The sequence below is a fragment of the Anabrus simplex genome, chromosome 3, assembly GCF_040414725.1.
Source record: "Anabrus simplex isolate iqAnaSimp1 chromosome 3, ASM4041472v1, whole genome shotgun sequence".
In the NCBI taxonomy this organism is placed as follows: domain Eukaryota; kingdom Metazoa; phylum Arthropoda; class Insecta; order Orthoptera; family Tettigoniidae; genus Anabrus; species Anabrus simplex.
Window position 1 is genome coordinate 212,490,734 of NC_090267.1, and position 14,058 is coordinate 212,504,791.

General features: G+C 37.9%; 1 protein-coding gene across 3 annotated transcripts in view; it reads right to left on the bottom strand.

Moving 5' to 3' along the window:
* LOC136866156 (ATP-binding cassette sub-family C member 4) overlaps positions 1 to 14,058 on the bottom strand; it is a 294,433-nt gene that overhangs the window by 89,986 nt on the left and 190,389 nt on the right. For all 3 annotated transcript variants that reach the window (XM_067142874.2, XM_067142875.2, XM_068226640.1), the window contains one exon: positions 5,024 to 5,174. In XM_067142874.2, coding sequence (XP_066998975.2) covers positions 5,024 to 5,174 — 151 coding nt within the window. The remainder of the gene's footprint in view (positions 1 to 5,023; positions 5,175 to 14,058) is intronic.

Below are 14,058 nucleotides of genomic sequence, written 5' to 3' on the forward strand. Positions count from 1 at the left end.
CAAACATTATTGATGTATTTAGGCTATTGTCCTTGTGGAGAGCAGAGAATATTAGAATTCCCAAGAGTGCCTTTATCTCTGTGGGAGAGGTTTGACTGTTTGAAAACTGAATTGTTTTGTAGTTGGCTTGCTTTCTCACTATTTCTTCATTTGTATGAGGAACGATTGAGTTCACCATAGTGTCAGTAAAGAACAACTGAAACGCATCTAAAGGGGTTAGAACATCTTTACCACTGCCTTTAGGCCGTTGTCGGATACTCACAATATTTCTAGGGGTATTTCTTGTACTTACGGTTGAAGGATTTTCAGTCCAGGAATAACCGTTTTTTCCTTTGATAATTTTTGTCATTCATTGTGGAGTCGAGCTTGCAGATCCTGAAGAACCAGTAATAGTAGTAGTAGCAGCAGTAGTATTACTACTATCAGGTCTTGATTCATCAGATAGAGTTGTAACCAATTTTGTCCCACAAGTACCAGAGGGACGAGGGGTGTCAGGAACTTGTGTAGTAGTGCTGTGTGGGCCAACCACTCCTGAATTCTTTTCATTTGTTGAATGACCACGACGTTTTCTCTTCAATTGTTCACGAAATTCATCATCTGAGGATTCATCTGAGGTTGAAGGTATATAGTCGTCACTCCCAGAGTATGCTAAAATGTTATTTTCTGACTTACTTCCGCTATCTCCTTCATCTTCATCGGTATCAAAACTATCACCATTTAAAAGTTTGTCAATCTCCGATGGTGACAAAGCCATTTTATAAAAAACTAGTAGTCTAAAAAACAGCATAAAACTCGACAAAAACAAATAAAAAGATGTAGTTAATATTGCCTATGGCACCAATTTTCAACACACTAAGTCAACAACAATGACGAATATTTGATCTAACAATTAAACTTAAATTGAAACACAACACTATGCAAAATAGTTACACCATCGATATGATATCGTAACATTCACGAACTGACGTCAAAAGCTCTAAAACAAGAGCTTCCAGCACGATGGTTGCACGTGCACTGACCTTGTGAGTTGAGTGGGGGAAGACACTGGGAGGGCCGGAAAAGTCTGCTCAGAAACCTGTTCTATGCAATCAAATTTGTGTTACGTTTCGTAAAAATTACGACATCATATCATTCCAGGGTTAAGTAAAAATGTTGAATTTTACAGCGGTCGTACCCATCGTTCATTGGTTAATTAGCTTCCTCGGGAGATCAGTGGTAATGTCCGACCCATGATCATGGGTTTGATTCCAGCCAACAAAGGAGAACACTAAACCTGAAAGATAGCTCTTTTTTTATAGAGGCTTTACGTCGCACTGACACAGATAGGCCTATGACGATGATGAGATAGGAAAGGCCTAGGAGTTGGCAGGAAGCAGCCATGGCCTTAATTAAGGTTCAGCCCCAGCATTTACCTGGTGTGAAAATGGGAAACCACAGAAAACCATCTTCAGGACTGCCGACAGTGGGATTCGAACCCACTATCTCCTGGGTCCAAGCTCACAGCCACGCACCCCTAATCGCATGACCAACTCACCCGGTGCACTTCATTTTAACAAATCTACCAATAAAATGAAAACTACCTTGCTCCCATAACATCAGCCCTGCAGTGTCTTCTTACAAGGATGTAGGAGAACACGGGAATGAAATACCAACACTCTGTTATCTGTATAATTGCGTCAGAAGTGTGAGGTGAGGAAGTATATATGATGACTCGATGAGTAACGCATGGTTGATACAGTGGCGATCTGACCGACCGAAGCCTAGCACACCTATCCCCACTGGTCCCCCCTCCTGTCCGATATACAGCAACAAGCCGCTTGCGTCGAGTTGAGGGGAGAGTCTGGGCTGCAATATCAGTCTCTGATACCTTGCTCTCAGAAATATGTGCCAGGTTTCTTCTCACTGCTTTCAAGTTTTTTAAAATGGAACATTGTGTCAGATGCGTACATTATAATGTGTTTTCGACTTCCATCATCCTCAACTGAGGTTTGGGCTTCACTGATAGCCTTGGTAGCCCTCAGTATGCACCACTGGTAAAGAACCAGTTCCTCTCAATTTGTTTAGGAGTTTCTGCACGGTCTCTCTATGCGGAGGGCGTACACCTGGAAATTGTGTCACAATTCGCCTAACGACTTCCCTCTGTTTTCATATAATTATCATACTTAAATACTCTTTTCTCTACCGTGTACACATGTGGAGGCATTATGAGAATTATACCCTGAAGTAACACTTCACAACTCAAGAAAAGTTGGAGTGACAGTTCAATAGTTAACACACGTTCTAAGCACGGACCTGGAGTACGAAGTGTTGGCATTATCGTGCTGTCGCTGCACTGTTTAAGAGGAAGTGATGAGTCAATAGGAGGCAGATAAATTGGGCACACCTGCTGAGAGAAACTCACTGTATTAATGTGCTTTTCTAATCTACTCATGCAATCTTTGATGCCCTTACAGAAAAAGGTTGGTATGTAACATAATCAACTTCTAAATCCATTCTGACTATTTACAGGACAAGCAGGTAGTCAGCTGTTTGCACAGTCCATACAGAGAGTTATGTGCCTCCAGTATACTGCTAATTCTAGAAAAAGCCTGACACCATACTCTCAAGTTGGGACACATGAAAACAAAGAGAATGCAGAAGACATTTTTGGTAGTATAACACCATAGAGAGTACAGTAACTTTTCAATAGGTAGTTCATTCTCATACCCAGCCTTCTACAGTGGAGAATTGATGATGACATTGGTGATGATGAGTCAGATATTACTTGAGTACTCTGCATAGTTGAACATGGCAAAGTAACACTCGGCAGCAAATACATTAAGTTCTATATAGAACAATGTAGTGTTTGTGTTAGGCTATTGTGCCCACATCCTTGTGTTTCTAAGTTTTCATCAAACCTCGAAGCCTGACATCATGGTCACTTATTGCTTTGGATGTGACTAAAGACAGATGATGATAATTATTGTTTTCAGGGGCCTAATATTGAGGTCTATCTGTATCTGTGAAGCAATCAGCCCTGAGTCGGGTTATGCATTTATGGGAAAACTGCAAAAGTCAATGGTAGTGAGGCCTAAAAGGCGTAAAACAAGAAATGAGGTAGTTTGCCATTGTTTTCCTCACTGATCCAGAAAGTGCTGTTATGTCACAACTGGCTCTGTGAGTAGCACCTCTCATAACATGCAGATTGAGTAATCTTGCTGCCAATATATCTCAGCAGCTTCCATACTGTCACAGTCATAAATAAGACTGAGTCCTCTGTGGAAGCTACGTTTTGCTCTTGTCTGCACCCAGAATCAGGTGAAAAAAATATTCTATCTGTTAAGAAATAGTATTGGAACCAACATCTAGGTCATCAGCTGATTAAGAAAGAACAGTAAATGTGTTTTATTATGTCGTGTTAATATTTTCTGTTGAATTTCCTGTACATGTGCTGTGAAGGAATAAAGCATGTTTGTAGCAGTTCATTTAAGTAAGTTTTGATAGTAAATGGACTATACTATTTATTGCTTTATGTACAATTGACTTAGTTGAACAAGGTAGAATGATAATAAAGCCTTCTAGATGATGTGAAGCAAATTTTAGTACCGTACTGTACGAATGGAGCATATCTTATTCTTTTCTGTGTAAACACAAAACCTTCAGTTACTCAGGAACTTTTAAATGAGGTTTGGCCCACTTTTATGCATACCCCCTTCAAATGTATTCAGTAGGGTAGATACTGGTACCACAGAACAAGCAGTGTTGCCAAGTCAGCAGATTTTCCGCCAAATGTGGCGGATTTTCAAATAGAACAGTGGATACATTTTCCATTCAGCGGACAGCGGATTTTTTGACAGATTTTCAAACTTCCTTTAGCTATTTTCAGCAGTAACGATATCACCTTTCATTACCAGGGGGAAAAATAATATAGAGCCTACTACGGCATTAATAGTCTACTTATTCCCGTTGTAATGAACTTACGCTGCCTACTACGACTCGTTTTCTAGACCAGCTCTGATCCACAGCCTCAGTCAGAATTTGTTACAATCGTTACTGTACTCTTCAAGAACCGGGTAGTGTCATGTTTGATAACGTATTTCTTTTGACATCAGGTTCTATTTGGTACACCAATATGTCGAACGAATAGGTTAAAAAGTAGTCAGATATTTTGTAAAGAGTAGTTAAGTAATTAAACTTTAAAAGGTTAGTTGGATGAGCTTCCCAGTGATCCCAAATACCGACAGTGCATCTATTGGCATTGCAAAATAAATGCAAAATTGTTTGACATTGTTTATTTCTGCACTTATCAAAAACAATGGAAACAGTAATGAAAGTAAAAATAACTTTTGAAACATATTTGAAAATTTCCGTATGTTCTTTGCTACTGTGAACTGCCAGCATATACTTCGAAAAGGAATGGTACCATGTGGCTTCATATGATACCACAGGATCTCAACCCAGCACATCTGCTTCAGAGCTTATAGTGCGGGGAGCAGAAGATGATGAACTGCTGTTCTGAAATTGGTGAATGTTGAGTTAATCTGTTTAATTAAAACAGCTGATATATGCTATTTTGTAATTGAGCAGAATTTAGTGGATTTTCAAATAAAATTTGGTGGAGAAAACATTTATGGGTTGGCAACACTGAGAACAAGTTATCAGACAGATTTTTATATAAGGCTGTTGACTATGATATCCCAATATGCTAGAACAAGGCAGTGATGATACTGTTTATATTAATTTATTTCAATGCCAAAGATATAATATATTGTGTAGCATAATTGTTTACAAAGTAAGATAATTTGTAATTTTTATGATATAATCCTTCAACCTGAAAATATTAGTTGCAGGATATGTCCCTAAATACTCATTGCAGCTTTCCCTAAAGGATGAAAAAAATCATGTTTATTTAGTAGATCTGCATTTAGGGCTGCCACCCTGGTGGAAGATTCCCTATCAACTGATATTAGTTTCTCATTAGGAGAATTCACCTTGTAATTGTACAATGAAGTGTATAAGTTAGATAAAAGTAACATCAACTTACTCCTTGCTTCGAGAGCCTTCAGTTTCTTTGGTGCCTGCATTAGGAACTTAATTGCAAAGAACATAACTATCCAGGTCACAAGAACAACTGCTACCAAGTACCTTTTTATTGCCAAGATAACTGCAAATGTTCCGATTACAATAAAGAAGATCTGAAACAGGTAAGTGGTAAGACAAGATTAATTATAATTGTTTGCAATAAGCACATAGTTTATGGGCATAAATATTAACATTTCTCAAAATTTTCATAGTATGAGTTAATAAAACTTCAGACAGCAATTTGAAACCTAGGTCAGAGTTTTCATTGTTTTATATAACACAGATTAAATATCTTATGTTTATGCAATATAATAATTTGGTTTAAAGTCAAGCAAAATATATGTAGGCCTATATATATTAGACAAATATTCTAGTCAAACAGAATTTGTGATGAGAGTAAACCTGACAAGAATTTTTTTCAGTATATAGGATTATAAAGTAGAAGGAAAAATCCAGAAGAAACCCAATAATAAGAATATTAGTTCTTTCACCATCAATCACCACTGATCTACATTTAGGATTGCCACCCTGGTGGCAGATTCCTTATCAGATGATATTAGTTTCTCATTAGGAGAAATATTTGAGTAGTTCTAATTTGTCCTTGTTGTGAAGAGTTGCAATTTAAAATATCACTCATTAAATAATACTCTTTTAGCCCTTTATTGAAAAACTGCAGAACATATCTTCAATAGAAAGAAAAAATTCATTGAATTCAATCAATAATGTTCAAATCTTGGTAGCTATTATAAGTTCTTAGCAAATGATTATGAATCTCAGTGTTTGAGAAAGTATTGTATCCCTTATCTCACATCTACTTCCAGAAGAGGAATTTCTTCCCAAGCATAAGTAATAAGCAAGTTTATGTTAAGAGTTATCATCTTCAGGAATGGTAGAGTACTGGTGTTGATTGTGTAGAGTAGACTTCTATAATTAATTGCAACAGTGTATCAATGTCCAAAACTTGAAATTTTCATAACATTCAATGTTAAGTATGGTAGCCTACTTAAACAACTTTTATAGTAGAAAATTCTCTTGTCTATTATGACTCTTCCAACTTAACAGCCCTTCACTGATGCTGTCCAACACCCTTCCTTATATTGATGTCCATTCTCCTTTTGTTCTGTACTAATATATGCATGGACTTGTAATAATACTTAACATAACCTAGCTGTGTTGATACTGCTACACGGTTGAAAGCAAAGGGAAACTACAGCTGTAACTAACTCCCAAGGACATGCAGCCCTCTCTGTATGAATGTGCTGATGATGGCATCCTCCCAGGTAAAATATTCTGGAGGCCAAATAGTCTCCCATTCAGATCTCTGCGTGGGGACTACATGAGAGGGGTAATCATCAGGAAAATGGATAATGCCATATTGCAGGTTGGAATGCAGAATGTCAGAAGTTTGAATGATTGTGGTAGGTTAAAGAATCTGAAAAGGGAGATGGATAGACCAAAGTTAGATGTAGTTGGTATAAGTGAAGTACATTGGCAGAAAAGCAGGATTTTTGGTCAAGCAAGTATAGAATTATGAACACAAAAACAAACAGGGGAAATGCAGGAGTTGGTTTAATAATGAATAATGAAATAGGGCAGGATTATTGTTGTCAAGATAGACACTGAACCAATGCCCACCATAATGGTGCAGGTCTATATACTTATTAGTTCAGTGGATGATGAAGAAATTGAAGGAATATATGAAAAGATAGAAGATTTAATACAGTATGTAAAAAGTGACGAGAATCTAATTGTAATGGGAGACTGGAATGCACTGGTGGGCCAAGGAAGGCAAGGTAGGAGTTAAAGAAGTAGGAGAATTCAGATTGGGGAAAGGGAATGAAAGAGAAAGTTGGCTTGTTGAATTCTGCATCAAACATAATTTAGTCCTTGGTAATACTTGGTTCAAATACCACAAACGACGGCTGTATACATGGATGAGACCTGGAGACACTGGAAGGTATCAAATGAACTTCATTGTGATTAGGCAGATATTCAGAAACCAGGTGTTGGATTGCAAGACTTTCCTAGAAGCAGACGTCGACTCTCATCACAACTTGTTGGTCATGAACTCCCATTTAAAGTTGAAGAAATTGAAGAAAGGAAGGAAGGAATGCCAGGAGATGGGTTCTAGACAAGTTAAAAGAAAAGAGTGTGAGGGATTGTTTCATAAAGAATGAGGTCACTAGGGCTACTAAAGAAAGGATAGGAAGAAAGGAAAAATCAACTAAGAATCAGTGGATTAGTGAGGAGATACTAGACCTGACTGATGAATGATGAAAGTACAAGATTGCAAAAGATTATGTGGGCAGAAAAGAATATAGGCAATTAAAGAATGAAGTGGATAGAAAGTGCAGGATAGCTAAGGAAGAATGGCTAAAATAGAAATGCAAAGATATTGAAGGTTGTATGGTCATAGAATAGGTAGATGCTGCATACAGGAAAATCAAAGAAACCTTTAGAGGAAGGAAAACTAGGTGTATGAATATTAAGAGCTTAGGAAAAACACTTCCAGGGAAATAAGACAAGGCAAAGAGATGGCAGAACATATCCTACATTTGTAGACCTAGATGACATTGTTCTGCCACAGGAAGAGGTGGTTGATGCTGATGGAATGGGAGACCCAATTTTGAAGTCAGAATTCAACAGAGCTTTTAGAGACCTAAATAGGAACAAGGCATAATTGATTCCCTCTGAATTACCGACTGCCTTATGAGAAACCAGCATAGTGAGGTTATTTCATTTAGTGTGTAAGATGCATGATACAGGAGAAGTGTCATCCCATTATTGACAGAATGTTGTTAAACCTATTTCCAAGAAAGCAGGTGCTGACAAGTGTGAAAACTACTGCATCATTATTAGCCTATAGTATCTCATGCCTGCAAAATTTTAACACATCTATATATATAAAATAAGAGTTTTGTCTGTACATTTCTCAGAATTTGAAAAGAATGGTACTTCTGTATCAGTCATGTCCACAGTAACCAGGAAATGCACTTTTTACTTTTCCGTAATTTCTGTCTGTCTGTCTGTCTGTCTGTACACGCATCACTAGAAAACGGCCAAAGAGAATTTAATGAAAATCGGTATGCAAAGTCGGAGAATAAGTCACTACAATCTGAGCCAAAATAATTTTATTCATGCTGATAGAAATGGTAGTTTAAGGGAAGGCCTAAAATTTAATTTTCAAATATTTATGTTTTTAGTATTCCTATCTTCATAAAAGTTGGTATGCAAAGTCAAGGAATACATTGCTACAATCTAGCCTATGAATAATTTTATTCACGCTGAGTGATGTGGTAGTTTAGGGGAAGACCTAAAATTTAATTTTTAAATATTTACGTTATTAGTGGTCCTATTTCATTGGAAATTGGTATGCAAAGTTAAAGAATGAGCCACTACAGTTTAAACTATAAGTACTTTTATTTACGCTGATTGAAATGGTAGTTTATGGGAAAGCCTAAATGTAATTCTCAAATATTTATATTATTAGTTGTCGTACTGATAAATACTACATAACCAAAGTTATAGAGAATTAAATTTCTGACCATTTATGTCTTATACATTTTTACTGTACCGGCTATGATAAAACAGATATTCATGAATTTGTATTTTTGTTTCTAAGTCCATATCAACGCCAAGCCATGAGAAAATAGATTAACAGAATTTAATGAAAATCGGTATATAGAGTCGGGGAATAAGAAACTACAGTCTAAGCTATAAACAATTTTATTCATCCTGGATGAAATTGTAGTTTAGGGGAAGGTGCCTAAAATGTAATTTTTAAATACCAATGTTATTGGTCCTATCGAAAAGTACTACTGGTATATAAAAAAGTTATAGAGAATACAATTTCCGATAATTTATCTTTTATTCAGTTTTACCGTACTGACTATGATAACAGTGGTGGTATTTCAGAGTCGGAAGGAAACGAAATGTGAAGGCCTATAATACCGAAAGTGCATAACATTGATCAACAATAACATTACATTACCATTGTTTATTGTGATGTTCTTCGCCTCTTATGCTGCCTCTCAACTCCGATAGATGGGATTACTGCTGTGTACCGAGTATAACAGCCTGACTGAATATTGGCGGAAAATAGCCGGGGAGTTAGAAAACTTACTTCTTAGCATGCCATTCCTCTGGTTCATACATTTTCTGATGCAGTTGGTACGTAACACTGGATCATCATAGTATTTCAGCTATTCAATCCCCACTCTGACGCGCTGTTTTAAATGAACAGTGTGCATACTTAAGGCAGAGCCTCACTTAGTGGTGGTGGAAGTAGTAGCAGCAGCAGCAGCAGTAGTAGTAGTAGTAGTAGTAGTAGTAGTAGTAGTATGGCCTGGTCTAGAATAACAATTTAGGCCTTTTCCAAATTATAGCACCACAATATTCACTAAATAACTCAAAATTCAACTCTGAAACGAGACATTTCTTAAGAAAAGCTTCTTTCTCTTCAATTTTATTAAATAGCAGTGAAGAGGGGGTTTCTCTTCTGGCTTGGAGGAAAAATTTGCCTTCAAGTCAGATAGATTTTTCCGCCATCAGTATAGTGATTTGATATTTTCCGACTCATCGGGTACTCCTAGGATACAGAATAGTATTTGGGCATAGTTTTTGCCCTTGGAGTCTCCACTATTCGAGCCTCTCCCTGCCGAAGAAAGCCGAAGAGTGTTCACGGATCACGGCTGTCTGCGGTTTGGTCATTCCAGGTCTGGAACTTTGGACTGTTAGATAGGTAGCGTAGTCCTGTTCATTAAAAGTGAGAAAATGTGTGGTATTTCATTTGAACGAGTATTTCGTAATATGAAAGCATTGCTTTTAATCGCGCCATTCCTACTGACGTCATTGTATGTTCATTTCAGTTGGGAAAACCACTAGGACAGTCTTTCTGAGAATGTAAAAAGGCATTATAATGAAAATATCCCAACCTGATTGTAACTGATGGTATGAAATTGGGTCTACCATTACAGTGAAAATTCACTCAGTCTTCATATGAGAAAAGATGTTTGGTGACCTCCCGTCGCGTTTCTAGGATAACTTTTTGGAATTTTATGTTTTTGTAGCCAACCCCTTGAATGAATTCTGATCTGCATTTAGGGCAGTTGGTCAGGTGGCAGATTCCCTATCTGTTGCTTTCCTAGCCTTTTCCTAAATGATTTCAAAGAAATTGGAAATTTATTGAACGTCTCCCTTGGTAAGTTATTCCAATCCCTAACTCCCCTTCGTATAAATGAATATTTGCCCCTATTTGTCCTCTTGAATTCCAACTTTATCTTCATATTGTGATCTTTCCTACTTTTATAAACGCCACTCAAACTTATTCGTCTACTAATGTCATTCCACGACATCTCTCCGCTGACAGCTCGGAACATACCACTTAGTCGAGCAGCTCTTCTTCTTTCTCTCAATTCTTCCCAACCCAAACTTTGCAACATTTTTGTAACGCTACTCTTTTGTCGGAAATCACCCAGAACAAATCGAGCTGCTTTTCTTTGGATTTTTTCCAGTTCTTGAATCAGGTAATCCTGGTGAGGGTCCCATACACTGGAACCATACTCTAGTTGGGGTCTTACCAGAGACTTATATGCCCTCTCCTTTACATCCTTACTACAACCCCTCAACACCCTCATAACCATGTGAAGAGATCTGTACCCTTTATTTACAATCCCATTTATGTGATTACCCCAATAAGATCTTTCCTTATATTAACACCTAGATACTTACAATGATCCCCAAAAGGAACTTAGACCCCATCAACGCAGTAATTAAAACTGAGAGGACTTTTCCTATTTGTGAAACTCACAACCTGACTTTTAACCCCGTTTATCAACATACCATTGCCTGCTGTCCATCTCACAACATTTTCAAGGTCACGTTGCAGTTGCTCACAATCTTGTAACTTATTTATCACTCTATAGAGAATAACATCATCCGCAAAAAGCCTTACCTTCGATTCCACTCCTTTACTCATATCATTTATATATATAAGAAAACATAAAGGTCCGATAATACTGCCTTGAGGAATTCCCCTCTTAATTATTACAGGGTCAGATAAAGCTTCACCTACTCTAATTCTCTGAGATCTATTTTCTAGAAATATAACAACCCAATGAGTCACTCTTTTGTCTAGTCCAATTGTACTCATTTTTGCCAGTAGTCTCCCATGATCCCCCCTATCAAATGCTTTAGACAGGTCAATTGTGATACAGTCCATTTGACCTCCAGAATCCAAGATATCTGCTATATCTTGCTGGTATCCTACAAGTTGAGCTTCAGTAGAATAACCTTTCCTAAAACCAAACTGCCTTCTATCGAACCAGTTATTAATTTCACAAACATGTCTAATATAATCAGAAAGAATGCCTTCCCAAAGCTTACATACAATGGATGTCAAACTTACTGGCCTGTAATTTTCAGCTTTATGTCTATCACCCTTTCCTTTATACACAGGGGCTACTATAGCAACTCTCCATTCATCTGGTATAGCTCCTTCGGCCAAACAATAATCAAATAAGTACTTCAGATATGGTACTATATCCCAACCCATTGTCTTTAGTATATCTCCAGAAATCTGATCAATTCCAGCTACTTTTCTAGTTTTCAACTTTTGTATCTTATTGTAAATGTCATTTATATCATATGTAGACAATATTACTTCTTTAGCCTTAGTCTCCTCCTCTATCTCGACATTATCCTTGTAACCAACAATCTTTACATACTGCTGACTGAATACCAGTGGCGGCTCGTGGCTGTAAAGTATTGTGAAGAGCTATTACCCGTTCGGTTTCGAGCGACAGATTTAGGAACTTCTTTCTTTCTTTCTTTCTTTCTTTCTTAATCTGCTTACCCTCCAGGGTTGGTTTTTCCCTCAAACTCAGTGAGTGATTCCACCTCTACCACCTCAAGGACAGTGTCCTGGAGCTTCAGACTCTGGGTCGGGGGATACAACTGGGGAGGATGACCAGTACCTCGCCCAGGCGGCCTCACCTGCTATGCTGAACAGGGGCCTTGGTGGGGGATGAGAAGATTGGAAGGGATAGACAAGGAAGAGGGAAAGAAGCGGCCGTGGCCTTAATTAGGTACCATCCCGGCATTTGCCAATGTCTTGAAATCTAGCTGCCGTATTTTATGTTCTGCAGAGTCTGAGTGCTTATGTAAAGAACGTGTTATGTTCAAAAGGGATGAAAATCCTTCTTTATTCCAAACGTTATTTTTATTGATAAAAGGCAAGCAGGCCCAACAAAACAACTTCTGTAGAGATGGAGAGGAGCACAACCATGGAAATTCCTTAAACCACGATCATTTGCAACTAAAATTGTAAGATTTACCGGAATGTTTCACTTCTTTTGTAGCACAAATTTGCAGTGATTCAGTAGGGCGATCAAAACGTAGAACTTCATTCTGATCTTCGTTTCTCCAACGTGAAAATGGTGTTTATAATAAAATGCATGCAATGTCATAAATAGGATACATATATTTAAATAAAACAGCACAACACTACGAATAAACCACGATGTGTAAGTACTCGTACTTCACACAGGATGACGCAGGGAAGACGAAACATTCCGCTCTTCCGACAACTTCACTAGCACATCCCGCTATGTGGAAAGTTCGCGGGTGACGTCACGGTTGTCATGGCAACTGCCAAGGCCAAGCGCTAGGAGGGACACTTGGGAGGTAGAGGCAGCTGCGGAATCTCTCGTCTTCACCCATTCTCACGCGCCGTACTGTGGCCGACAGCCGGCGCTTTCGTGAGTTTCCCTGGTTCTCATCAGGTGATGAGGTGCTCCAAACGTCGTACAATAAAACATTTTCTTTCCGTAAAACCAACAAATGTCATAAGAAAAATAAATTTAAGTAATTCATTATGGTAAAAATAAGTGGTGAAGTGGCACTTCACCTCCTTCACCTGAAAATCCGCCCCTACTGAATACTTCTGCCGTTTGAAGATCCTCACATACACACTTCCCCTGTTCATTAAATATTCCTGGAATGTCCTTCTTCGAACCTGTTTCTGGCTTAAAATACCTATACATACCCTTCCATTTTTCACTAAAATTTGTATGACTGCCAATTATGCTTGCCATCATGTTATCCTTAGCTGCCTTCTTTGCTAGATTCAATTTTCTAGTAAGTTCCTTCAATTTCTCCTTACTTCCACAGCCATTTCTAACTCTATTTCTTTCCAGTCTGCACCTCCTTCTTAGTCTCTTTATTTCTCTATTATAATAAGGTGGGTCTTTACCATTCCTTACCATCCTTAAAGTTAAGAGCTATACAATTTAAGACAATTTTGCTCACAACGTGTACACTACCTAACCTAGAATTCTGTATACAATGTAGAATTCCGCAGCAAAGCACGGGTACATCAGCTAGTATCTATATATATAAAATTGGATGTTGGTATGTTTGAAGCTAATAGACTCAAAAACTACTGGACCGATTTAGCTGAAATTTTCACAGTTTGTTCTTATTACATCTGAGAGGGATTATGAAGTGGTTTGAACGAAATCTGATTGGTAGTTCGGCACTAAGGGGTGAAAAATAAAATAGGGGAAGATAAGCAAACCGTACAAGTCCGGTCAGCGGGTTGCCTACCTAGCAGTATGTGAAATTATGATGTGTACCTTAAAACTTATTTCTGCTTTTATCTTCTATATCTATCATGACACTCAAAATGCTGTGTAAGTCAAGTTCATCCCGAATAGCACCCCTAGGGGTGGGGTTGAAAGTGGGGTGAAATATTAATGTAGAATCCATAGTTTTCGGGGTCGCTGAGATGAATAAATGCACTTCAGATGTTGTTTTTAGTCCAATTTCAGCTCCAACAGCATGGGGGTAAGAGATGATAGTGGTGGTGGTGATGGTGATAATTACTGTTTTAAGAAGAGTTACAACTAAGCAACCATCCCCTATTAACTAATCAGAGGGAAAACTGAAGAGATCTGACACTTCGAAAAGTGAAGGTAACGGCCAAAGAAAGAAAATAAC